Here is a 25,893-nt window from a genome sequence, read left to right on the forward strand (position 1 = left end):
GGAGGTTACAGAAAACTCGAGATGCCGGGCCTTAGACAAGGCGAGGATTGTCCCGGGCGGTGGGCAGAACTGAACGAGCGGGAGGAGGCGCCCAGCCCGGAGGCGGGGTAGGGGCGGGGACTAGGGCTGGCGATCCCGAGCCGAGGTCTTTTAGAGCCAGCCCGGCCCACAGCGCCTAACACTTCAGGAAAGTGAAACGCGGAGAGGGGAAGTGACCCCTTGCGGGTCCGGCGGGATGCGGAGGCGGGTCTTTGCCACAACCCTGCCTCGAGCAGCCGGGCGGAAGACTCAGAAAGAGGCGGTGGGGACGCGCGGAGCGGGTTTGACGGCAGGAAGGGAGAAGGCCGAGGAGTCTGCGGCCCCAAGGGATCTGGGGGTTGAGGTTTAGGCAGAGGGTCACCGGGGACCTCTGGGATTGCCCACTGAAGCCAAGTTCTTTGGTACTCCGGCCCATCATCTTCACTGCCCAGGGGAGAAGCTCCATGGGATGCCTTTGTGATGACTGTATCTTCAGACAGACCCAAGGAAAATGACGTTTCTTGAAAGATCACTGGCAACATCTCTTTAAAATGACCCATTTCGAGGGTCCCGCAAAATACACAACTACACCGAGGTCGGAAGTAGTTTTGCCCGTATAAAATATGGCGGAAAGCTTTCTGGTCTCTAAGGAAACATTACGTAGTCAAAGCGGTGGATTACACTGCGCACGCGTAGGGGCACGCGCCACAGGAAGTCGTGATGACCCAACCACAGCGCGTGATTTAGAACGCGTGCGCAGTAGGCTCAGCTGGCGGCTGTGTTGTGAAAATGGTGGAGAAGAAAACTTCGGGTATGTGAGCCCCTGGCTCTTGGCCCCCTATCCTCCTCTAAAATCGAATCTGGCCTAGGATTCCCTCAACCAGTTATTAGTCTTAAATTCCTACCCAGGACCTCGGGTCCTGACGTCGGGGCAGACCCCCAAACCATCCGTTCACGTTTTCTTCATGCCTGCTGCAAGCCGGGCCCTGGGGATGGAGAAAGAAAAAAATATCCTTAGCATCCAAGAACTGGCTTTCCGGGAGCTGGGCAGACGCGCAGACTTACCACGGCATTTCAGAGTGATACGTGCTATGGTAGAGGGATGCAGCGTGCCTGGGCTTGGGGAGGAGTGGCATCCAACCCAGCTTCTGGGAAGGAGGGGACTGGAGGGAAGGAAAACGCTTGGATTGAGTCCTGAAAGTCACAGTTTCGCTCAGTGCAGGTGCGTGGGGACTCCTTCCCTGCAGCGGGAACCGCACCTGCCAAGGTAGGAGAGCAAGAAAAAGCAAATCGCTTAGGAAGCCAAGTTCACAGTTCTGGGGCTTGCAGAGGAGAGAGGCTGGAAGGCTAGGAAAAGGTACCCTTGAAAGGCACTGTATACACTGCTGAAGAGTTTGAACTCTCTGGAGAGGGCGGTGGAGAGCCATCAAGGTCTTTTAAGGCAGGGGAGTGACCCAGACAAATTTATCTCTTAGAAAGGGAGTTCAGCTTCAATGCGGAGGATGGATTGGAGCGACTAGAGCTGCGCCGTCCAATAGAAATTTCTGGGATGATGGGAATGTTCTTAATCAGCACTATTCAGTATGGCAGCCAGTAGCCACATGTGGCTATTGAGCGCTTGAAATGTGGCAAGATTGAGAAACTGAATTTAAAATTTTATGTATCTTAATTAATTACATTTTTTTTTTTTTTTTTTTTTTTTTTTTTTGTGGTACGCGGGCCTCTCACTGCTGTGGCCTCTCCCATTGTGGAGCACAGGCTCCGGACGCGCAGGCCCAGCTACCATGGCTCACGGGTCCGGGCACGAACCCGTATCCCCTGCATTGGCAGGCGGACTCTCAACCGCTGCGCCACCAGGGAAGCCCAATTAATTACATCTTAATTAATCTACATGTAAATTTCAGTAGCCTCATGTGACTAGTGGCTGCTCTATTGTGTAGTGCAGGTTCAGAGATTGGAAGGCCAGTTAGGAAGCTGTTGAGGAATCCAGATAAAAAGAGATGAGGGTCAGAACACTCTGCCAGATTGACTTGTAATAAATACAGTCATGTCATCTTTAAACCCCTCACTGGATCGCCATCACCCTCACCATAAAATCCCCAAATCCAAATTCCTTTATTTTATTATTTTTTTAATGTTTTAATTTATTTGGTTGCGCTGGGTCTTAGTTGCAGCAGGCGGGCCCCTTAGTTGTGGCATGTGAACTCTTAGTTGCAGCATGCATGTGGGATCTAGTTCCCTGACCAGGGATCGAACGCGGGCTCCCTGCATTGGGAGCTCGGAGTCTTATCCAGTGGACCACCAGGGAAGTCCCAAAGCCAAATTCCTTTAGATACTTAAAGGTAAGATTCTTAATGGTCTGCCTAACTTCATATCCCCATCCCCCCCCACACACACATACTTTATGTACCAGCCATACAGAACTTTAAAAAATTTATTGAAGGCACTGCAGTCTTTCATCCAGGCCTTCCCTCATGCTGGTACCAAGGCCTAAGACACCCCACCCCCATCCCAATCAGGCTAACTTCTATTCTTTCCTCTGGAAAATCTTCCTGACTGACTACCCCAAGCCCCGGTTATGTGTTTCTGTCATGTGCTTTGTAGTACTTTGTACTTCCCTGTCCTAGCATGTACTATCCTGTACTGTGCTTGTTTATTTGATCATTTATATTCCCCACCTGACTGTAAGCTCTGGTTGTATTCCCAGAACCGCCTGGTACTTGGAAGGGAGGCAGTATAGTACAGCGCTGAAGAGGATCTTTTTTGATGCTGGGCAGTTCTGGGTTTGAATTCTGACCCAGGTGCTTATTAATAGCTGTGTAAACTTTGGACAGGTTTCTTAACCTCTGAACTCCAGTAAACTGGGGATGATAATGATACCTATTTCATAAGGTTGACGTAAAGATTAAAGAATTCCATTTATGCAAAGAGCTTAGTACAGGCAGATCTCAGAGATATGCAGGTTTGGTTCTAAACCACTGCAATAAAGCAAATATCGCAATAAAGTGAGTCACAAATTTTTTTATTTCCCAGTGCATATAAAAATTATGTTTAGGGACTTCCCTGGCTATCCGGCGGTTAAGACTGCACGCTTCCACTGCAGGGGGCACGGGTTCAATCCCTGGTCGGGGAACTAAGATTCCACATGCTGCTCGGCGCGGCCAAAAGAAATCTTTTTTATTTTTACGTTATAGTCAGTTAAGTGTGCAATAGCATTATGTCTTTTAAAAATGTACATGCCTTAATTTAAAAGTACTTTATTGCTAAGAAATGCTAGCCATCGTGTGAGACTTCAGCGCGTTGTAACTTCTTTTGCTGGTGGAGGGTCTTGCCTCAGTGTGGATGGCTGCTGACTGATCAGGGTGATGGTTACTGAAGGCTGGGGTGGCTGTGGCAGTCGCTTAAAGTAAGACAGCAGTGACGTTTGTCACATTGATTGACTCTTCCTTTCGTGAAGGTTTTCTCTGTAGCCTGCAATGCTGTTTGATAGCGTTTTACCCAGAGTAGAACTTCTTTCAAAATTGGAATCAATCCTCTCAGCCTGTCACTGCTTTATCAACTAAGTTATATAATATTCTATTTTTTAAAAGTCTTTGTTTTTTCCTTTCCTTTCCTTTCCCTTTCTTTCTCCTCCCTCCCTCCCTCCCTTCCTTCCGTCTGTCCCCACACAGCTTGCAGAATCTTAGTTCCTCAGCTAGGGATTGAACCCTGGCCCACTGCAATGGGAGCTCATAGTCCTAACCCCTGGACTGCCAGGGAATTCCCTGTTATGCGATACTGTGAATCATTTGTTGTTGTTTCAACAATCCTCACACATCTTCACCACGAGTAGATTTTATCTCAAGATAAAATCTAATCTTATCTTTCTTGGGCTTCCCTGGTGGTGCAGTGGTTGAGAGTCCGCCTGCCGATGCAGGGGACATGGGTTCGTGCCCCTAGTCCGCGGAGCGGCTAGGCCCGTGAGTCATGGCCGCTGAGCCTGCGCGTCTGGAGCCTGTGCTCTGCAGTGGGAGAGGCCGCAGCGGTGAGAGGCCCGCGTACTGCAAAAAAAAAAAAAAAAAGAAACCACTTTCTTGGCTCATCCAGAAGAAGCAACTCCTCATCCATGAGTTTTATCATGAGATTTCAGCAATTCAGTCACATCTTCAGGCTCCCCTTCTAATTATAGTTCTCTTGCTGTTTCCACCACATCTGCAGTTACTTCCACTGAAGTCTTGAATCCCTCAAAGTCATCCATGAGGGTCGGAATCAACTTCTTCCAAACTCCTGTTAATGTTGACATTTTGACCTCTTCCCATGAATCACAAATGTTCTTCATGTCATCTGGAATGGTGAATCCTTTCCAGAAGGTTTTCAATTGACTCTGCCCAGCTCCATCAGAGGAATCATTATCTATGGCAGCTATAGCCTTATGAAATATATTTCTTAGATAATAAGACTTGAAAGTCAAAATTACTTCTTAATCCATGGGCTGTAGAATGGATATTGTGTTAGCAGGCGTGAAAACAACATTGATCTTGTTGTACATCTCCATTAGAGCTCTTGGGTGAGCAAGTGCATTGTCCATGAACAGTAATATTTTGAAAAGTATCTTTTTTTTCTGAGAAGTAGGTATCAACAATGGACTTCAAATATTCGGTAAACTATGTTGTAAACAAATGTGCTGCCATCCAGGCTTTGTTTTTCCATTTATAGAGCACAGGCAGAATAGATCTAGCCTAATTCTTAAGGGCCCTAGGATGTTCAGAAGGGTAAGTGAGCATTGGCTTCAACTTAAAGTTACCAGCTAGCTGCTTTAGCCCCTAACAAGAGAGTCATCCTATCCCTTGAAGCTTTGAAGCCAGGCATTGACTTCTCCTCTCGAGCTATGAAAGTCCTGGATGGCTTCTTCTAATAGAAGGCAGTTTTGTCTACATTGGAAGTCTGTTGTTTAGTGTTGCCACCTTCATTAATTATCTTAGGTAGATCTTCTGATTTTTTTTTTTTTTTTTTTGGCTGTGCTGCGCAGCTTGCGGGATCTTAGTTCCTCAGTCAGGGATCGAACCCGGGCCCACAGCAGTGAAAGCGCACAGTCCTAACCACTGGACCACCAGGGAATTCCCTTAGTTAGAGCTTCTGAATAACTTACTGTAGCTTCTACAACAGCACTTTAAAAAAATATATTTATTTATTTATTTGGCTGTGCCGGGTCTTTAATTGCGGCATGCGAACTCTTAGTTGCAGCATGTGGGATCTAGTTCCCTGCCCAGGGATCGAACCCAGGCTCCCTGCATTGGGAGTGTGGAGTCTTAGCCACAGGACGCCAGGGAAGTCCCTCTACCTCAGCACTTGCTGCTTCAACTTGCACTTTTATGTTATGGAGACGGCTTCTTTCCTATTTAAAAAAAAAATTTTTTTTTTTAAATAAATTTACTTATTTATTTATTTATTTTTGGCTGCGTTGGGTCTTTGTTGCTGCGCACGGGCTTTCTCTGGTTACAGCGAGTGGGGGCTACTCTTCATCGCGGTGCGTGGGCTTCTCATTGAGGTGGCTTCTCTTATTGCGGAGCACGGGCTCTAGGCACACGGGCTTCAGTAGTTGTAGCGCGCAGGCTCAGTAGTTGTGGCTCGTGGGCTCTAGAGCGCAAGCTCAGTAGTTGCGGCGCACGAGCTTAGTTGCTCCGCGGCATGTGGGATCTTCCCGGACCAGGGATCGAACCCATGTCCCCTGCATTGGCAGGTGGATTCTTAACCACTCCGCCACCCGGGAAGTCCCTGGCTTCTTTCCTCAAACCTCATGAACCAACCTCTGCTCGCTTCACACTTTGTTTCTGCTGCTTCCTCACCTCTCTCAGCCCTTGTAGAATTGAAGAGAGTTAGGGCCTTGCTCTGTATTAGGCTTTGGATTAAGGGAATGTTGTGGCTGGTTTGATCTTCTATCCAGACCACTAAATCTTTCTCCATATGAGCAGTAAGGCTGTTTTGCTTCCTTGTCATTCAGGTGTTGACTGAACTAGCACTTTTAATTTTCTTCAAGAACTTTTCCTTTGCATTCACAACTTAGCTGTTTGGTGCAAGAGGCCTAGCTTTTGGCCTGTCTCAGCTTCTGACATGCCTTCCTCACTAAGCATAATCATTTCTAGCTTTTGATTTAAAGTGAGAGACATGTAGCTCTTCCTTTCACTTGAACACTTAGAGGCCACTGTAAGGTTATTAATTGGCCTGATTTCAATATTGTTGGGTCTCAGGGAATCGGGAAGCCCGAGGACAGGGAGAGAGACTTGGGTCAGCCGACTGCCAGAGCAGTCAGAACACACACACATTTATCAGTCAAGTTTGCCGTCTTGTATGGGCGCAATTTGTGATGCCCGAAAACAATTACAATAGTAACATCAAAGATCACTGGTCACGGATCACCATAACGAAGATAATAATAATGAAAACGTGTGAAATATTGCAAGAATTACTAAAATGTGACATATAGACACAGTCTCAGGCTATGGAGAGCTCAAGCAAACACACCGGATTTGGCCCTAGATGGTCACTGGTGTCCTGAGTGTGAGTGGTTCCCATTGAATGGAAGTTGGTTTGCCAGGGGTTGGTTAGGAGTGGATGGGAGGTAAGGAAATAAGACTTACCATGGACTGCGCTCTCAAAGCAGAGTAGGTATGAAGTTGGATAGACACGTGAGAGTTGATCAGGTTTTTCTATGGAGGGGAAAGTACCAGTTGAGTGGGACGGGTTGAAGATGCAAGAGTCAGGGAGGACTCGAGCTAGAGGTAGAGGGTTTGGGTTTAGCAGTGGGACCTGGGGGTGCATCCACTTGGAATGGAGGGACGGGGGTACCCATGCAGTTATGATTGAGGGTAGGCTGATGGTTGAGCATCTCTCCATGGTGGCTCAGTTCCTTTTAGGTGGGAAATGAGATTGCTGAGTGTGAAGTCTGAGTGCATCAAGGTCCCAGTGGAGCCTGGAAGCCCCGAGTGTACTGTGGTCTCCGTCACCATGGTTGTGTGATTTCGGCCAGCAGTGAGAGGTCTCCAGGAGGCATTTCATTGGCTGGGTCTGGGATTGGGAGGAAAGGCTGGGGCCAAAAGGATAGAAAACAGGCATGAATGGGGACTTACCTGGTGGTCCAGTGGCTAAGAGTCCATGCTCCCAGTTCAGGGCGCCCAGGTTCGTTCCCTGGTCAGGGAACTGGATGCTGCATGCCTTAACTAAGAGTTCACATGCCGCAACTAAGAATCCCGCATGCCACAACTAAAGGTCCCACATGCAACAATGAAGATCCTGCGTGCCGCAACTAAGACCCAGCGCAGGCGAATAAATAAATAAGTAAATAAATAAATATTTTTTTAAAAAGAAAACAGGCATGAGTGACTGAAACGGCAGCCTTAGGTAGCTGGGAAGGAAGCAGCCAGACTGGGTGATATATTGGGAGAAGATACAGGGGCCAAGGGCTGGGGGACTAGGATGAGATCAGAGAGCTGTGCCTCCCCAACCCCTGGAAGTCTTCCACACACGGCCCAGAGCCAAGGCTGCCCCAGCTTCTCTCTTCTCTGACCCCATAACTCTTCTGGCCCCATCCCATCTAGTTCGCTCCCAGGACCCTGGACAGCGGCGGGTGCTGGACCGGGCGGCCCGGCAACGCCGCATAAACAGGCAGCTGGAGGCCTTGGAGAATGACAACTTCCAGGACGACCCCCACGCAGGGCTCCCCCAGCTCGGCAAGCGGCTGCCTCAGTTTGATGATGATGCAGACACTGGTGAGTCGGGTGGAGGAGGAAGCGGGGGCCAGGTGCCAGGAGACAAGGCTGCAGGAGGAGGGAAGAGCCTGCCCTGGTCAGGGTTTGTAAGGACATCAGGCTGGGGGATGGGTGATCCAGGAGCTCCTCTGGCTCCTTTGAGCCAGCTGCTCTCCCTTTCTGTGCTTCAGTTTCCTTTCCTGTATGTATCAATAGAATGAAGAAGCGGGAGCTGATGAGCTCTGAGATCCCTTGAGCTCGGACACAAAGCTCTAGATATAGGGAGGGTGGAGATGGAGGAAGGCTTGGCTTGGAGAAGTGGGGGGCAGGGAAGGGTGGTAGAGAGAGGCCGGCTTAGAACCCAGGTGGGCACCTGGGCAATGAATGGACATGGGGGATCGGAACGGTGAAGCAAAGAACCAGTGTCTTCCTTGGCACGTGCCAAGTAACTCATTGCTCTTGACCTCTAGGAAAGAAAAAGAAGAAAACTCGAGGTGATCATTTTAAACTTCGCTTCCGAAAAAACTTTCAGGCCTTGCTGGAGGAGCAGGTGAGAGGAGCTGGCTGGGGAGGACCCCACAGGGCAGGGATGCACCTGCAGACATCCTTGGCCCCGGCAGGTGTTCCTGCAAGGGGACAGAGGGGTCACAGGGCCAGCCCCCTTGTCTCTGCAGAACCTGAGTGTGGCTGAGGGCCCCAACTACCTGACGGCCTGTGCAGGACCCCCATCCCGGCCCCAGCGCCCCTTCTGTGCTGTCTGTGGCTTCCCCTCCCCCTACACCTGTGTCAGCTGTGGCGCCCGGTACTGTACTGTGCGCTGCCTGGGCACCCACCAGGAGACCAGGTGAGAGGGGCCTCCCCCGGGTCCACACCCTCCCCCTCCTCCCCCCACAGCCTCCTGGACCCTCTGCTCATCCTGGGCCTCCTCTGCCTTGCAGGTGCCTGAAGTGGACTGTATGACCCTAGGCGTCCGCAGAGAGGAAGGCCTTGCATCACCTGGCCTCGGAGAGGGCATCACCGAAAGGAAAGGCGCTCCCCCTGGACCAAGAGAGGAGCCCAACGAAGCTCGTGTCCTGTCCTCCAGGGAAGACCAGTCTTGCTCCCAGGGACTGTGGCAGGGCAGTGGGCCGAGCCCTCAGAGCGCTGTTGTAATAAAAGGTCTTGTGCGAGGAGGAGCCTGCCTGTGTGGTCCTGTGGGGTTTTGGGGGTGAGGCTGATGGGTCTCCTGTCTCTCGAACTCACTGCTCTGTGTCTTTTCCTACTCCCGCTGTCTGCCCCTCATGGTCCCTGACCGTGAGAGATTTTGTCCCATTCTCCTGCCACCCCCAGGTCTTTGCATTTCTTGGCTGCTTCTTTCTTTTCTTTATATGTATAAATGTATTTATTTATTTATTTATGGCCGCGTTGGGTCTTCATTGCTGTGCACCGGCTTTCTCTAGTTGCAGTGAGCAGGGGTTATTCTTCGTTGCGGTGGCTTCTCTTATTGCAGAGCACGGGCTCTAGAGCGCAGGCTCAGTAGTTGTGGCGCACGGGCTTAGTTGCTCTGCAGCCTGTGGGATCTTCCCGGACCAGGGATTGAACCTGTGTCCCCTGCATCGGCAGGCGGACTCTCAACCACTGCGCCACCAGGGAAGCCCCTTGGCTGCTTTATGTCACTATTTGGGTTATTGATTTAGTTGTTTTTTTTTTTTTTTTAAATTTTGTTTCTATAGTTCCTCCGGGTATCTTTTGAGTACCGCTGGCTCCCAGGACTGGTTATGGGGAAGTGGAGTGAGGGGAGGGGTGGGGATGGGGGTATAGAAGGCGCCACAGAAGGCACCAGCACTGTCTTTGTCCTCTGGTTCTTAACCAGATGGGAGAGACTGGGACCTCATTCTTGGTGCTGCCTGTCTGAGGCAGCACTTGTCCTTAGGAAGCCCCTCTTACCAGGGGCTGTGGTGTGTGAAATTATTAGCAGCAGAGAGAACCCAGAAGTTTCTGGGAAGCGTCAGGAAGTTCACGGTATAGAGGCCCCTGTTCTCGGTGGCCCTGGGTGCTGTAACTTCTGTGCTATTAGAGCTTCTTACACCCACACCTTCTCTAAGTGGATTGCAAGCTGTGAGCTCTTAAGTGCCTTGGAGTTGCTGTCTTAAGGCCCCGTACCCTGTTGCAACATAGCCAACCAGGTGCTTAGGAAATATTTGTTGCACAAATTACTTCAGTAAGATATTAATGAGATCCAGCCAAGTTGGCGTTAAGGAACGTCTTAGGCTCTTCTCCCCACTACTGGGGACTTCCTTGGGGTTGGCCCAAATATTCCCAGTGTCTTCCTGAGGAGCTTCCTGCCCTTCCTCTGGAGACTTGGTTGGGCAAGTGGTGTTGGTGACATCTTCGTGTTCAGTGGTGGTGAGGACAGGGTTTAGAGACAGTCCTCAGTGTGGTGGTTTTGAAAAATGGCTGTAAAATTTTTTACTATCCTTTCATCAAAAGGTGGTGCTTGGTCCCCTTCCCCTGGGATCTGGGCAGGCTTATGAGTGCTTGGACCAGTAGAAAGTGGTAGAAGAGTGATCACATGACACTCAAGGCAAGGTGGTAGAAGGCAGTGCAGCTTCTGCCTTGTCCCCAGGACACTTGCTTTGGGAGCCTTCAGCTACCATGTAAGAAACACAACCATCCTGAAGCTGCCATGCTGTGAGGAAGCCCAGCTACACCCAGAGGCCACGTGCAGGTCCTCCCATTGACGGGTCCGGCTGAGCCAAGCCTTCAAGCCATCCCAGCCCAGGCTTCCATCATAGGAGTGAAGATGCTTCCTGATGATTCCAACCCCCAGACATCAAGTTACCCTCAACCATTTGAGTCTTCCTAGCCGTGTCCTCAACATCGTGGAGCAGACACTGGCTGTCTCTGCTGTGTCCTGTCTAAATTCCTGACTTGCAGAATCTCTGTGTATAATAAAATGGTTTATGCCTTGGAGCCTTGAGATGGTTGGTTATACAGCAATAGTAACTGGGACATCAGGAATTCAGTCTGCTGGCTGCGAACTCTTGGCCTAGATTAATTATCTTGCTCTCAGGAAGGGAAACTTTCCTAGATCCTAACCTTTCTATTTTTCTCTCCACCGAGAAGTATCGTCAAGAAAGTAAATAGAATTCCCTGGTGGTCCCATGGTTAGGACTCGGTGCTTTTGCTGCCGGGGCCCTGGGTTCGATCCCTGGTTGGGGAACTAAGATCCCACAAGCCACAGGCATGGCCAAAAAAAAAAAAGGCCATTTCTGGGCTGAGAAACACCTTCTGTGCTGCACTGTGATCACCTGCGTCGGAATTCCTGTCAGATTTCCACTGAGTCAGCACAATCTCTTTGGTTTATTTCCTAAATTTACTGACTTTGTTTCCTATTTTGTTGCTATAAAAAGAATCACAGAGGTTCTGCTTGCTGTAAGATTTGTCTACTCAGTGACACACTCAGTCTTCCCCCACTGACCTTGATAGGACAGAGCCAGACCCCAGGGGCTCCTGATGCTCTGATGCTGATTGGGTCCCCAAGTCATTCATTGAACTTCTCTAGGAAAGATCTCCAGAACCCCATTTGAAACCTTAACTCCTCAAGGGAAACCTTGAGCAATTTTTGCCAGCTCCTGTGTACTAGTGGAGACTTGGTCCCCACCTTGGGAAACACCTTGGTCTTTGGGGAATCTACACTATGCCAAAGCTTCTAGAGGCTAGAAGCTTCTAGATCCAGTGTCATGTGGTAGGGCAGCACAGACCCTTCCTGGGCCCGCAGGGGCAGAAGAGGTTAATGCTAGGATCTGGAAGGCTGAAGACTGGGGCGCTCCCACCTAAAGACCTCAATGAGCTTTAAATTTAATTGACAAGGATTAGGGACTTCCCTCGTGGTGCGGTGGTTAAGACTCTGCACTCCCAACGCAGGGGGCCTGGGTTCAGTCCCTGGTTAGGGAACTAGATCCCACATGCATGCCACAACTAGGAGTTTGCATGCCACAACTAAGGAGCCCATGTGCCGCAACTAAGGAGCCCATGTGCTGCAACTAAGGAGCCCATGAGCTGCAACTAAGGAGCCCACTTGCCGCAACTAAGACCTGGCACAACTAACTAACTAACTAACTAAAATATTATTAATAATAATAATTGACATGGATTAGTTTGGAGAGCCAGGGATTCTGGGAAACAGGCCATTTGGGTCTTCAGTCTCAGACCTTGGGCCCACTACTTACTAATTACTGTACTACCAATTATTACTAGCTTGGACAGGTCACTTTGCCTCTTTGACTCTGTTACAGCCACCTCCCAGAAATTGTGAGGATTAAATGAGACCGTACCAAGCCCAGTGCCTGGCGTCTGGTAAGTACTCAGCTGTTGACATCATTGCCCAAGACCTAAAGCAGTTTGTTGCTGAGTTTCTCATAGCTAGTTCCTCAAAAACTGGAAGATTCCTGGAGTAGCCTTAGCACCTTGCCTATTACATGGTAACTAGCTGTCTGCATTTCTGTTTGCTCCCAGCCTGTGAGTTCTCTGAGGGCAGGGCCCCGGTCTTGCTGCTGTAGCTTCTAGCAAAGAAGAAAATAGTGTTGAAAACGGTACATGTGTCTATGAGTCTGTTTCTGTTTTATAGATAGTTCATTTGTGCCTTATTTTATTGTGTTTTTTTTGTTTGTTTTTTGTGGTTTTTTTTCGGTACGCGGGCCTCTCACTGTTGTGGCCTCTCCCATTGCGGAGCACAGGCTCCGGACGCACAGGCTCAGCGGCCATGGCTCACGGGCCCAGCCGCTCCACGGCATGTGGGATCTTCCCGGACCGGGGCACGAACCCATGTCCCCTGCATCGGCAGGCGGACTCTCAACCACTGTGCCACCAGGGAAGCCCTGGAAGTTATTTTTTTTTAAATTTATTTATTTATTTATTTATTTTTGGCTGAGTTGGGTCTTTGTTGCTGGGCACGGGCTTTCTCTAGTTGCGGCGAGCGGGGGCTACTCTTCATTGTGGTGCGCGGGCTTCTCATTGCGGTGGCTTCTCTTGTTGTGGAGCACGGGCTCTAGGCACGCGGGCTTCAGTAGTTGTGGCTCGTGGGCTGTAGAGCGCAGGCTTAGTAGTTGTGGTGCACAGGCTTAGCTGCTCCACGGCATGTGGGATCTTCCCGGACCGTGGCTTGAACCCGTGTCCCCTGCATTAGCAGGCGGATTCTTAACTGCGTCACCAGGGAAGTCCCTCTGGAAGTTATTGAACCGTCCTCAGAAAACTGTACTTGCACCAGGCCTGGTTGATTTGACACAGTTTCAAAGGGCTTGTCAGTTTCTGATATCCACTCTCAGGCCCAGGTAAAGAAACTCTGCTCTAGACCAACTGTCTCCTTGTACAGCTGTGAGAAAGGTCTGGCCAGAGGGTATCTCTGCTATTCCGGTTCCTAGAGCTGGATATTCCTTCTCTGCTCCTTGATGGCCCTTATCGGTAGTTGTGACAGTGCCACAGTCTAGAAATCACCTGCCACTCCTCGCCTCTTCTGCTGGATGGGACAGTCCAAAGGCGATGGAGAGGAGAACAGGTGACAGCCTGGGGTCCAGGAACTGAGGCGGCACCCAGGGTCCCTTGCTGGGCCAGCTGCCTCATGACACCTTCAACCCCTGAACAGTTCGCAATACAAATTTATTTATGCAAGTATTTATACAGACCACAAACACTCGGGGACGCCTCCGCCCCCTTAACGGCCCAGAACCCAGACTCAGAAGGTTAAGAGGGGTCCAGCCTCAGGGGCCAGAGGTGAGTTCTGAGGAAGCTTGTTCTTGGCCTGAGAGGATCCAGGGGGCCAGACGAAAGAGGCGTGACCAGGGCGGAGCTCCAACAGGGAAGGCGGAGCCTGAGGTCAGAGCTGGGCGCGGCTTCCGGGCACGGGGCGGAGCCTGAAGCGTGGCTTGGCCCTGAGCTTGTTACCGCGAGCAGGGTCCTGCGCCTGCAGCCCCGGGTTTACGGGGACCCCTCTCCACTGGGGGCAGTGGGAAGGGAATGGGGTCCACAGGCCAGGCCACCTACACGTAAGCGTTTTTCCCGTACTTGCCAAAGCTGCTGTCGCCTTCTTCATCCGAGGCCGAGGTGGGCAGGCGGGCAGCGAGGCTTTTGGCGGGCATTGCCGGGGCCTTGTACGGAAGCCGGATGCTGGCAGGGGAGAGAACCCGGGTCAGAGGGAGATGCAGCCCTCGCCCCGCGCCCCGCCCCTCGCGGCACGCCCTCCCTTACCTGGCGCCTTGGTCCTGGTTCCGAGAGCCGCAGCAGTTGGAGAAGAGGCAGATGCCACCCAGGATGGCGAGCAGGGAGGCGCTCCAGCCCAGGTAGAGGGCGGGGCCCAGCTCGTACCTGGGGACAAGGACGATGAGCAGGTGGTGCTAGCTCAGGGTGGGGCAGAGGCCCACCCACTACCCCCGTGGGTGGGGCTCCCACACTCACTTGGTTCCGGGGTACAAGGGGTCGAAAAAGTCCCGGGTGATGTGGAAGGCGTACCAGGAGATGGTCACAATCCCACAGACACCTGGGGGAGAGAGAGGAGAACCGCACTAGGCCCTGTGGAGGAAGGGCGGCCCGGAGAGCAGGACGTGGGCTTCAAGTCCAAGAGCAAGTTTCACTGGATCCCTTTCGTTTCCCCTCTCCAGCTCATGACTCTTCCGTTTCCTATGTTTCCTACGTCAACTGCAGGCTGCTCGATCCAGCCCCCAGGACCCTACCGCAGCCCACCTCTCCTGTGGTCTCCACTCTGCTCCTCAGCCCCTCTTCCCCCTGTTTATCCCCGATCTGCCCTGGCATTCCTACCTCTAGCGCCTGGACCACAGTTTCCTCGCTGGGAATCTGCTCATCCAAGTCCTCCCCATCCTCAAAAGCCCAAGCAGTCTTCCCCATCAGCCCTGCCTGCCCTGACCCCCCTTTCCTTGGCCTCCTAGAGCCCTCAGCGCTGTGCCAGGTCTTCACCGCTCGGTGCATGAAGGCCTGAAGCCAGCCGGGCCCCCGGACAATAGGTCCAGCCTGGCCGCCCCCTGGGGCTTGTCTTCCAGCAAGCCACCTGGCCTTTCTGAGCCTGTTTCCACATCTGGAGAACAGGACAAGACCTGCCCTGCCTCACAGGCTTGTTGTGAGCTGATGTGTGCAGAAATGTTTTGCAAATTGAAAAGGGATGGTGACTCACATGGTACTGTTATTCTGTACAGCGTGTGTGTGTGTGTGTGTGTGTGTGTGTGTGCGCGCGCGCGCGCGCACGCATGTCCTAACTCTGGTCTTCCCATCCAGGCTGTAAGCTCTGGAGGGCAGAAACTCTCACCTTTGGAGTCCCTCCCACTGCCTGGCTCCTAGTGCGGGCTCAAGAAACATTGCTGATGGACTGATTTGTAACCAAGGGATCTGGTGAGTATGGGTGAGAGTGGGGTGAGCTGGGAGAGAGGGCAGGTGTCAATGCAAAGGGGAAGGTGAGGCAACCCTGCAGTCTGGGCCACGGGCCACCCCACCCCCACCACGGCACAGCGTCCCCCCATCACTTGCCCCCAATTACCAGCCAGTATGTTTAGGGCCCCTGCGGTGGCCGCCAGCTTGGTTTTCCTGGAGGGCTCCAGATCCCCAATGTTCGTGCAGCGCAGCCCCACCATGCCTAGGAAGAGGCCCAGGAAGCCCAGAAAGATGGCGGTGATCATGAGCGCGCGGCAGGCCTGGATGTACCCTAGGGAGGTGGGACACAGCCATGGGTCCCGGAGCCGGCCCCTTCCCCTCCATCTGCTCTCCCGGCTACGACAGGCAGCCCCTTATACAATCTGCTCAGGCCTCAGTCCCTAAAAGCCCTCAAGTCCTCTCCCTGTCCTTCAGGCCCCATGCAGACTAAGGGGTCAGGCCGAGGGGTCACACGCCCCTCCATCCCAGGAGCTCACCTCAGTGCCAACGAGGCTCAGCGCCGCCTGACCCTCCCGCCTGCGTAGGCGCACTTCGCCTCTACCTCCATTACAGGGCTTCTCCTTGGCGCCACTGACGCTTTGGCCGGATAATGCTTTGTTCTGGGGGCATTCTCTGCATTGTAGGACGTTTAGCAGCATCCTTGGCCTCTGCCCACTAGGCACCAGTAGCAATCCCCCCAAACAGGACAATCAAAATGTTTAGACATCGTCAAAAAATCACCCCTGGTTGAGAACCGCCGTGCTCTGCTGGGTATTACAGACACTGCACCCAAGCACCCCCTCCGTCTCCCCACATCTACTAGGTCCCATTTAGTGCCCAGCGCAGTGCCCGACATCCTGAACTGAGCCTCTTCCTGGAGTGACCGATAGGGGGCAGCAGTGACCTATGGGTCACTGGGTAAAGGGCAGTTTCTTATCTGGAACGTGGGATACCTGGGCCTAGGACCAATCCAGGTCAGTCTAGCGCACATGCTTTCAGTGCCTGTTTCCCCTTTCTCAAACTCCAAGAAGAAGGCTGCTCCCTTTCTGGCCCCCCCTTCCTCCTTCTCTGTCTTTGATAGTTGCCAAGCACTCCCAAGAACCTTGCACCCCTTTACCGGGTGGGGCAGTGCCACCTGTGTTGAAGGGGAAAGGCTGGGTCCCTGCCAGGAGGATGTGAAGCGGCCCAGAGTTGGGGAGCAGGGAAGAGCGACAGAGTTCTCTGGGAGCATTTTCTTATTCCCAGCCGCTCCTTCCGGAGTTCCCACCTTCTCCCCATCCATCCATCCAGCCATCCCCACCTGGGGCAGACCAGCTCCGGATCCTCAGGTAGCTCTCGTAGACAAAGAGAGATTATTGAAGGGCCCATAAGAGCATGGGCTGGGTGGCTGCGAGGTGAATAATTGATAGGAACCTTCCCAGGACCAGAACCAGCCTGGGAAGGAAGTATCAGCGGGCTCGTGATACACACGAGTCTGGATTCCAGCCCCCCTACCACCTGTGTGGCTCTGGGCAGGACACCTTGCAGTCTTCCAGCTTCTGGAAGATGAGGTTACTAACACTGCCAACAGCGGGGCTGTTATCAGCACTGAAATGGCGCATGTGAAGCGTGCGGCACAATGCCTGGAACCTCAGCCTGGGCAGCTGCGCTCTCTGCCCTCCCGCTCAGCACACCCTCGCACCCCTGTCTTTCATTGTCTTTCGTGCACACTCACGAGAGGTTTCAAGCAGCAGCCCAAGTTGGGGCCCCTCCTTACACCGTGGTGTGGTTGAGGGGTAAGTCAGGGGGTGGCCAGGGCTGCTGAGTGGCTGCCGCCAATGTTTGTTCTGGCCACCCAGCGTTCTGGGTGTCTGGCCCAGACTGTACTCAACTTTTACAGAGGGCTTTTTTCGGGGGGGGGTGGCGGGCATCCTGGATGGGATGAGAGCATGAAGCCCCTGTAGCTGCCTCAGGAGATTCTGGTAATAGTGGGGGCACGAGAGACCCACCTGGACTCCCTAACGGCTCAGAGCACCTTTGACATACACGGGGGCGATTTCGTGGCATGCTGACCTCGGCTCTTTCCCCTACCACCTGGCCCCTGCAGCAGGGGGCCTGGAAAAGCATGACGCCTCGTGAGCACCCAGTGAGGGCACGGGAGCTGCACTGCACAGGGCTTCTTGTCATCCCCTCTTGGCCTGGCGAGGGGCCGACTGAAGGACTCCTGGGGGACAATGTGGGTGCTACTCATAGGTGAGCAGGGAGCAGGACGATGCTTCAGCCACCACGGAGGAACTTTCTGGGCCAAAAGAGCTGTAGGCTCCAGCCCGCCAAGAAGCTCAAAAAAGTACGTTGACCCAAGAACCCCAAGCACATACACACACACACCCCTGCTTACAGTGGACACTGAGATGTGCAAGAGGACTCCCTTTAAAACAGTCCTTTAGAACTCACCATGGAGGTGAGACCAATGCTCCAGTGGAAGCCTGGCGAAGCTACGGAGACTTTTAAGTATCTCACCCCCCAAGAATCCAAGATGAGGTTTCCTCTTCACCCCACGAGCCCCAGCACTCCCACCCTGAAACTGAAATGCTGAATTTGATTGAGCGAATATAGATGCTCACATCACATTAACATTTTGCGCATTTTATCGCATATAATCCTCACGACCACCCGGTGAACCAGTGCCATTATGACCGTAATCTTACAGATGGGTCAAATGCAGCTCATTTTGTCACCTGCCTGGGGCACAGAGCTAGTCAAAGGCAGGTGCTGAAGCCGGCACTCTGGCCCCAGTGCCTGCACTTGTAGCCACAAAGACAGGGTCAAGTCAGAGCAGGGGGCCACGTGTGGTGAGGCCTCCACTGCAGTTCCAGAGGGCTGCCCCCGGCACTCCCGGCTTCAGGAACTCAGGTCTCCCAGCTGGATTGGGCCTCCCGTATCTGTATGGCGCCCAAGGTCAGACCGCAGGCAGCACCCACCCTTGCCGGGGTCTCTCCAACCTCCCGCCTCCCTCTGCTCCCCTCAGCTCTCCCCACCCCGTACCAGAGAGGGCCAGCATGGACGGAAACTCCCAGCAGTTGTAGACTCCAAGGGAGTCGGTGGCACAGCTGTACCAGAGGTTCTCGAAGATGGTGCTGGTGGTGATGACGTTCCCGTGCACGGTGGACACTCGCCAGCTGCTGTGTGTCAGGGTCACCCCTAGCATCAGCAGCCCCAGGGCTGCGATGAAGAAGCCGAAGATCTCCACAGCCACCGACATGGTGGGACACAGGCCCCGGGGGGAGCCTGGGGCCCCAGAGAAGGGGAGGGGCTGAGCCCCAGGGGAACTTGAAGGGGCTTTGGCTAAGGACGGCGGTTAAGGCAGGCTGGGGAGAGAGAGGGAGGCAGCCTGCAGCCTCTGCCTCTTCCTTGGCCCAGGTCTGTCTCTGGTTGGTCTCTTCCCTCTCTCTGGGTCTCTCCGCTTCCCTGCAGGTCGGTCAGAGGAGTGAGACAAGAGTGCACGGCAGCTGTTGAAGAGGAGATGGACGGAATAAACGAAACGGGCCAAAAGTCCACCCCTCCCCCACGTCTCTGGGCTGCCCTGGGCTCCCCGCCCCACGAGGGTGTGGGGAGAGGACTTACCGGGGAGGGACTAACGGATGCCGCCAAGGAAGGGTTCCCACGGGAGGCACTGGGAGCCGAGGGGAAGCATCCGCCTCTGACTCAGCTTTAATCGGGGGCCAGAGAATGGAGTAAGAGGGACAAGAGACAGAGACGGAGACTGACCACAGGCAGGTCCCCTGCACCTTTCAGTGGGGAAGGGCCAAGGGAGCGGAGCCACCCTCTCTGAATGTTGGTGAGAACAATTCAGGAAACTCAAAGAGCTAGGGCTTGAGGCGTTGAGTCTCCAAGGAAGATGAAGGTCGAAAAGGGGATGGGGAATCTGGGAGAAACCCATGGCTCTGGAATCCAACCAACCTGGATTCAAACCAGGTCCATCATTTACCAAAGGGATGTGGGCATGAAGTTTGAGCCCCTTGAGCTTGTTTCTGATTCTGTGAACTAGAACTACTACTTCTCACTTCACAAGAATCGTGACTACAGATCAAAGCTCCCCGCAAGTATGAATCGCTCGATACTCGACACTTGGTGAATGCCCTGGGTCTGGGCGCCCAAGGGCCAGGGTGAGGCCAAAGGAGGTTGCTTTCCCCCAAACTTCAACTTCCCGAACTTGAAGTTCCCCCCTTGTCGGGATGATCTTTGACTCTCGGCAAGAAGCTTGATCTTGCTGCTAAGGGGCCTAAATCACAAGCCCGGGACGTGATCCTCTGATAAACTAAAAAGCAAAGAGTTATCAGAACTGTCACCAGCTCTATTAATTATGAGAGATTAGAAACCTCTGGGTCCCCACCCCAAACCGAGGCTGAGCACCTGGCCCGGCACAGATGGTCTCAGTTCCTGCCCCAAGGCCACGGCTGGGGCAGCTCTGGTTCTCTTCTGGCAAGTGAGGCTGGGGCTCAGTCCAAGGGGCCCGTCCTACACCCAGGCGGTCACATGGGCATCACTGCGCTGAGGTGTAGTCCCCCATCCCCTCCTCCCCGTGTCAGGCTCCTCTGTGCTCCCCCGGGCGCCTCCGCCCCAATCCCCCCCAAGCTGGGCTGAGGAACGAGAAGTATGCAGTGAAGCAATGCAGTGAAGCAAGGCAGGCCCGTGCTGAGCCTGGCACCGGCCGGGTGTTGGGCAAAGCAGGCTGTGTGGGGACTGGGTCCCGACCTTCCTTCTGCAACTGGGATGTCCTGGGTTCCTGACCTCTCCCAAGACCTCTGCCGACTCCACGCCAAATGCCCATTTCCTTCCCCCAACCAGTGGCCCCTCTCCTCTAAGGAGTGGGATCGGGGGGAGGAAGGGGAGGGCGCAGGAAGACAAAGGGAGGGAAGGGTGGAGGTTTTGGAGGAAACTGAGTGGGGGCCCCCCTGGTGTGGAAAACTCCACACGCTGAGAGGCAGCTGAGTGGGTCAGAGGAGATGGTGTCCCTTCAGCTCTGCCCTTTCCGCCTCTGGTCACTGCTTTTTCTCAGGATTCTACATCCGGGCAAAGGGCACGCCCCTATGCTGCCTGCCACTGCTCAAGGACGTGGCTGGGCTGGGCTGGGCTGGGCGGGGTGGGGGGGGGCGGAGAGGAAGCGTGTAGGGGCTGGGCAGCTCAGCGGACAAAGGAGAACCCCACACCAGCCTGGGGGGCAGGAGTAGGAGGGCACAGAGAGGGAAGGCCCATGCATGACCCCCACCCCTGGGCCCAACAGAACCTGCCCCTTCCTCAACACAGACACAGAGGTTCCCAAGCCAAAGCCCAATTTTATTTACACTCATCCCAAAACACATGATTTGGGGCTAGGGGACAGGTCCCAGGGGAGAGGAGGTTGAAGGTCACAGAGGACAGTGACAGGTGCAGAAGAAGAAAGGGATGGTGAGGATGGGTGGGCCTCTCTTCCAGTGTCCTCCATGGGCTCCACGTGTCTGTCCCCAGGCAGAGGCAGAGACGCTGTCTCGTTCAGGATTTGGACTTGGATACAGCAAGTCCGATGAGTCCAGCCAGTCCCGCCACGCCCAGAGCCATGCCTCCAACAATGGCCATGCCCACTAGACCATCTGGGGAGAGGAAAAGGGAGACCGTCACGAGTCCAAAAACCTAGTCCCCGCAGGGACCTCGGCCACCATCTTGCTGCCCACCGCTCCTCAACAGAGGATGTGCCTCTATATCTGGAGTCATGGGGTGAGGGACCCCTGAGGGATGGAGAAAGAAGGGGGTTTGGAGAGGAACTGCTTGGAAGGCACCATCTGAAGAGAGACCAGAGGGCCCAGGCACGAGGGAAGGAGGAGGACTTAACAGTTGAGAGGCACCTGGGGATGCTGGGGGCCAGGGAGACACGAGGGTGGGGAGTGGACAGAGACGGAGGGAGAAGGGCAGAGAGGACGGCCTTCACCTTTCTTCATGGCCTTGTCGATGAGCTGTTCCAGTTCCTTGGCCTGGTTGTTCTGCGGCTCTGTCTGCAGCAGCCCTCGCACATACTTTAGGGCTTTTTCATATTCCTACACTCAGGGAGAATGACACACCCCCCTCAGAATTCTATCCCTCCTCCTACCCATCAGAAGGGCCTTCCCTCCGCTGGCCCCAGGGCTCTTCCCTCTACCTCCACCCCCTCCCTCCCTCCAGCCCCACCCAGTGGAGTAGAGTCCACAAACCACCCCAACTGTGTGGGGTTGATAAGCCAAGGGAGATAACAGCCCAAGGCTTGGGGCTGCACCCCACTGCTGACGTCACACTGCTCCCCACACCCTCGGCATCGGATCCTCTGTCTCTCACCTTCCCTCAGCATCCTGCTATCACCCTGCACCTCTGTGACGTGGGAGAGAGAGACGAGAGGGAGCTCGGCCAGCTAGGGGGGGTGGAAGGGCTGAAGGAGCTCTCCGCCTTACCTTGAGCCGGTAGTTGCCCACAGCCAGGTAGAAGACATAATCCCGCTGCTCCTCTTTGCTCCCTTTGGGCAGCAGCTCTAGGGAGGGGGGGAGGGAAGAGGGTAAAAACCCCTTCTCTCCCTTCCTAGTGCCTGTGTCCCAGAGACCCCCTCCACTCCCTGAATACCTATAAGATCCTGGGAGAAAGTCACTGTCCTGAGCCTCCATTTCGGCTCCGGTCACTCCGGGCTTCCCAGCCAGAGCTCTGGGGCAGCATGAACCCCAGCTGCCCCAATGCCCCAGTATCCACACCCCGGTATCAACACTACAGTCAACTTTGGTTCATCCAAGTGAACTGAAAGGAAATCAAGGCACCAGAGAAGCCAAAAGGCATCTCTACTCAGCTGTGGCATCTGCTGTGTATTTTAACTGCAGCAGCTTGCTGACAGAATTGTGTTCAAAATCAGTTTGCGCTCCTTCCCCCTTTAAAAAAACAGCTCCAAACTCACCTTCAGTCACCCCTCCCTGAAAGACCCCACCTGACTCTTAGTTCAGTGACTTCCCAGAGGCTCATGTGTTCAGTTGTACTCTGCATTAGAATTTGCTGCTAAGTGGTTTTGCAGGTGTTTACACATCTTCCCAAGTGTCTGTACTGTCTCCTCAACTAGACTGGCAATGTTTAGAGACCAATTCTACAGCTGTGCCCTGCTGTAGAGGAAACCTGAGAAATAGACAAATGGAGGCGGAGATGATTTGCATTAAGGAAGAGTCTTACTTTTATGGATTTGCAACAGGCATCCTTGGCTAGTACAGTGCTTGCTTATACACCATTACTTGACCAAGAGAAAGGGGGTACAGAGGAATTTAAAGGTCAAGTATTGTGGCCTCTGAAAAATGGTGACCCATCCAAAACCAGCAGCAAATAGGATTCTGATCATAAAAGCACCATGTGCTCACAGGTTTTGGGAACCGTCTTCTGTACTTCTTCCACACCCACCCCCCCCAAAAGGTTTTCAACAAAAGCTGCTAAATAAGCAACACGGTGGGGGTGGGGGGCAAAGAGCATGGGACTGGGACACACAAGCAGGAGCTTCTAGTCCCAATTCAGCCATAAATCAACCAGCTGTGTGACCCGAGACAAGTCACTTTCCTTACGTCTAGACTACCAGATCACCAAAGTCCAGTGGGGACTGACATGCTATGACTCTGTCTGGCAAAACCATCATCGATGAGCTGGCAAGCCAAAAGTACAGTGGAAGTCAGGCTAAGTATAGCCCTTATGTTACAGTGCGTTTACTGGTAAATAACTGTGAGGTGACTGCACTGTGAGGTCCCATGCTGAAAAAGGATCCCCGAACTTGAGATGGAGGGAGTGAGCCAGGCCAACAGTGGTTGAGGACGATGGCAGTTGGGAAGGGGAGAGCTGGGGAGCCAGCCTAGCACCTCACCCTCCAGCAGAGCAAGGCCTTTACGGATGTCATCGTTGTATTTGCTTCGCACCAGGCACCAGGCATATTCAAACTGCGTGCTCTTGGACACTGAGCCTGCTGCCTTCTCAGACTGAAATTTCTTTTCAAACTTCTGCCATAGGAGAGGAGAGGAGTCATTTAGAGGTGAAGGGAGCAAGCCACACTGTAGCAGGACCTGGGTGTCCCTTTCCCCGTTACTCTGCATCTTCCCCTCTGCCACATTTCCCTTGCGGGTCTTGGGGTGTGGTACCCCAGGTTCTGCCATCTCCATCTCTGGGACCCAGGCATTCTGGTTCTTAGTGGCGGGCTGTCTTGGCCCCCTTCTGCTTCCCTCCCCCTAGTGGTACCGACTGGAGATGCCACCTGCTGGCGGCTCCAGGCACCGCTCCCGGAGCAGCTGACCCCGAAAGGCTGAACAGTAAACACGCTGTCAGAACTGCTCAACAACAGCCCACGCAGTCCCTCGTTGGAGACTGCTTCTCCCATCCCCACCCTGCCGATCTGGACCCTTTCTTATCTGAAAAACGGGAATAAAAATAGTGCCTACCTCCTACCAGAGCTACAAAGATTGAGATCTCCCCTGAAAGGTCATTAGCACCGTGCCGGACTGTGACTAATATATGAAAGTTTAAGGTGGTCATTGTGTTCCCCCTGCCACTTTAGGAGCACTGAAAATCGGGTGCCCGCACCCTGACCTCCTAGCTCCTGCATGCACTCAGCACCCGTCAAACTCCAGGCCCCCAGGCTGAGGCGTGGTGGCGCAGGAAACTACATCTCCCATTAGCCTTCGGGGCAAACTGGAACCTCTGGGCAGGAGCCGGACGCTGCAGGGGCTGCCGGGAGTCGTAGTTCGACTTCCCTAGGCAAAGCTGATGCTGGGAAGAGGGTTTGGCCCCTACCCGGGCTCTCCTCAGGGCCCGCCCTTCCGAATCTTCCTTTTCCCTCCCTTAGGGCCGGGCCTCACCAGTAGGTCCTCCACAGACACCAACTCGTTCAGCACGGCCTCCATGGCCGCCGGCCCCGCAATGCTCACAACTCAGACGCTACTGTGCCACCTTCTCCATGGCCCACTGACCGGGGCGGAGAGTTACTTCCGGCGCCCGGCGGAAGCGGGATCGCCCTCCGCTGCGCAGAGCCAATCGCTTCACGTAGCCGCCGCGAGCCCGCCCCCACCCCGTCCCCCGCGCCGCCGCCGCGGGGCAGCGGGGGATCACTGATGCGCATGCTCCAACAGGTCCTTCTCGTTCGCCTACGGCTCGCAGGCCGCACCCGGTGCCGGACGTGTCTTCAAGCCCGTCTTCCCGGGTACCCTGCGTGTGCCTCCGTGTACGGAGGCTGCCTCACTAAACTCTGAGACTATGTCTTGGTGGTTAGCCCCCAGACTGAAAACAGCGAAAAGAGAAGGTGGGGAACTGGGCATGAATCCCATAATTTTAGGAACCAGTATAACCCTCCCTCGCTCCCCCACGCCCCAGTTCTCCCCTCCCAGATATCTAGGACCCTAGAGGCTACGTGATTTTTCAGTGCCTGCAAGAAAATCATAACTAGTACCAGGGTTTCCAGGGCCCCGGCTGACTCTTATAATGCAAGAGGAAAGAGAACAGATATGTTAACTATACACCCAGGACTGGAATACATAATAATGGGGGATGCTATCAATGGGAATTTAAAGAAAAGCGGTTGCCACTGCTTGCAGAGAGGGTCCAGTCTTCTAAATATTATTTAATAAAGCATCCTCTGGGTGTACCCAAGGGGGAAAGGCCTGCCCTGTGGGGTCATGGACGATAAGGAGCTTGGCAGTGAGAAGCAACAAAGCATGGAAAGGGGAAATGCTGCCCGCCACTCTGGCATCTGTGTTCTGTACAGTGATGGGACTGGGTAGGTAGTGATTTTCAAATTTCTTTTTACCTTGACCCACAGTGCTCCAGTACACATGTGAATGTAAGTTCCATGAGAGCAGAGACTGTATCTTTTTTATCTGCATCTCCAGCTCCGAGCACAAGGTAAATGTTCCAGAAATATTCGTTGAATAAACAGGAAGTAAAGCCGACAGTAGTAGTGACGGCAGGGCAAGTGCAGGGGATTGTCATTCAAACACCTTTCACATTTGCAAGACCCCTTGATTTTTTTTTTTTCTTTCCTCATAATAGCCTTGTGAGTTAAGTTGGCAAGTTATTCTTCTCTATTTGGCTTGGACAGTTGAAATTATTGTGATATGAGCTCAGTAAACTTCGAGAGAAACCGCAGTTTAGGGAACTGACTCCATAAGAGTCAAGGAGAAAAATTCACATTCATTCAAAGATGTATTGAGCTGCTACTTTTGGCTGGGCTTTGAGGTAAGCAGAGAGGGTAAAAAGATGTACAGAATACGAAGCAGATGGGTGAAAACAGGACCGAGCACAAAGGGCAGCTACTAGCAAGGCAGGGAATATAAGAAAGCCAAAAGGGCATTATTTCTATCAGGATGTTACTTCCTTCGGGTGGCCTGCTGCCCCTTATCCATGTTTGTATCTGTTGCAGTTCTTGGCACAGGCCTGGCACGTGGCAAAAGCTCCATCAGGGTTTGTTAAATGTATATTTGTGGGGGAAAAGGAATGCCTTACTCACATGGCTCAGTTCTGTGCCAGTGAAGACATCCTAAGTCTGAGTTTGTGTTTCTCTGGTCTAGTTAGCATAGCCATCCACCCTGGATCACAGGGATAAGAAATAGTGCCTGTTAATTTTACATCCAAATTATGTTTCTCCATCTTCTTCAAGCAGCATCCAAATGCAAACCATTGTCATCTCTGCCTTGGGAGACACTGACAGTCAGCTCACTGGTCCCCTGCATTCATTCTTGCCCCGTTACTGTCAGTTTACCACCCAGCAGTC

General features: G+C 53.2%; 3 protein-coding genes across 5 annotated transcripts; 1 reads left to right on the forward strand and 2 right to left on the reverse strand.

Annotated features, from left to right (window-relative positions):
- The first annotated feature begins 176 nt into the window (after positions 1 to 176).
- Positions 177 to 19,466, forward strand: ZNHIT1 (zinc finger HIT-type containing 1). 3 transcript variants are annotated; one of them, XR_009558966.2, is made up of 8 exons: positions 177 to 829; positions 7,593 to 7,763; positions 8,213 to 8,292; positions 8,417 to 8,586; positions 8,681 to 8,900; positions 12,020 to 12,080; positions 15,006 to 15,119; positions 18,145 to 19,459. XR_009558966.2 is itself a non-coding variant. In XM_030872102.3 (5 exons), the coding sequence occupies exons 1-5, from the start codon at positions 808 to 810 to the stop codon at positions 8,700 to 8,702; spliced, it is 465 nt and encodes a 154-aa protein (XP_030727962.1). In that variant the 5' UTR covers positions 177 to 807; the 3' UTR covers positions 8,703 to 8,912. The 3 variants fall into 3 exon arrangements, 1 of the variants encoding a protein (XP_030727962.1); XR_009558965.2 differs by having other exon boundaries at positions 15,006 to 19,466; XM_030872102.3 differs by lacking the exons at positions 12,020 to 12,080; positions 15,006 to 15,119; positions 18,145 to 19,459 and having other exon boundaries at positions 8,681 to 8,912.
- On the reverse strand, positions 13,293 to 18,607 carry CLDN15 (claudin 15). Its single transcript, XM_030872099.2, has 5 exons — positions 18,162 to 18,607; positions 15,265 to 15,429; positions 14,175 to 14,256; positions 13,968 to 14,084; positions 13,293 to 13,886 (listed from the first exon to the last, which is right to left on the reverse strand). The coding sequence occupies exons 1-5, from the start codon at positions 18,376 to 18,378 to the stop codon at positions 13,760 to 13,762; spliced, it is 708 nt and encodes a 235-aa protein (XP_030727959.1). The 5' UTR covers positions 18,379 to 18,607; the 3' UTR covers positions 13,293 to 13,759.
- A 966-nt stretch (positions 19,467 to 20,432) lies between the features above and the next one.
- FIS1 (fission, mitochondrial 1) lies at positions 20,433 to 24,145 on the reverse strand. Its single transcript, XM_030872098.2, has 5 exons — positions 23,987 to 24,145; positions 23,002 to 23,134; positions 21,575 to 21,651; positions 21,082 to 21,187; positions 20,433 to 20,746 (listed from the first exon to the last, which is right to left on the reverse strand). Exons 1-5 carry the CDS (start codon positions 24,029 to 24,031, stop codon positions 20,649 to 20,651), a joined length of 459 nt encoding a protein of 152 aa, XP_030727958.1. The 5' UTR covers positions 24,032 to 24,145; the 3' UTR covers positions 20,433 to 20,648.
- Between the last annotated feature and the right edge of the window lie 1,748 nt (positions 24,146 to 25,893).

Source organism: Globicephala melas, chromosome 15 (assembly GCF_963455315.2).
Source record: "Globicephala melas chromosome 15, mGloMel1.2, whole genome shotgun sequence".
NCBI classification, from domain to species: Eukaryota; Metazoa; Chordata; class Mammalia; order Artiodactyla; family Delphinidae; genus Globicephala; species Globicephala melas.

What these genes read in the sequence shown, in the direction of transcription:
- CLDN15 (XM_030872099.2), bottom strand. Translation starts at nt 18,378, where the DNA reads ATGTCGGTGGCTGTGGAGATCTTCGGCTTCTTCATCGCAGCCCTGGGG. An exon ending in GGCCCTAAACATACTGGCTG is followed by an intron (nt 14,257 to 15,264) that starts GTAATTGGGGGC and finishes TCTCTCCCCCAG; the next exon opens with GTGTCTGTGGGATTGTGACC. An exon ending in CCCTTGTACCCCGGAACCAA is followed by an intron (nt 14,085 to 14,174) that starts GTGAGTGTGGGA and finishes CCTTGTCCCCAG; the next exon opens with GTACGAGCTGGGCCCCGCCC.
- FIS1 (XM_030872098.2), bottom strand. Translation starts at nt 24,031, where the DNA reads ATGGAGGCCGTGCTGAACGAGTTGGTGTCTGTGGAGGACCTACTG. An exon ending in AGGCCTTGCTCTGCTGGAGG is followed by an intron (nt 21,652 to 23,001) that starts GTGAGGTGCTAG and finishes CCCCCTCCCTAG; the next exon opens with AGCTGCTGCCCAAAGGGAGC. An exon ending in CGACAAGGCCATGAAGAAAG is followed by an intron (nt 20,747 to 21,081) that starts GTGAAGGCCGTC and finishes TCCTCTCCCCAG; the next exon opens with ATGGTCTAGTGGGCATGGCC.
- ZNHIT1 (XM_030872102.3), top strand. Translation starts at nt 808, where the DNA reads ATGGTGGAGAAGAAAACTTCGG. An exon ending in GGTGGAGAAGAAAACTTCGG is followed by an intron (nt 830 to 7,592) that starts GTATGTGAGCCC and finishes CATCCCATCTAG; the next exon opens with TTCGCTCCCAGGACCCTGGA. An exon ending in GGCACCCACCAGGAGACCAG is followed by an intron (nt 8,587 to 8,680) that starts GTGAGAGGGGCC and finishes TCTGCCTTGCAG; the next exon opens with GTGCCTGAAGTGGACTGTAT.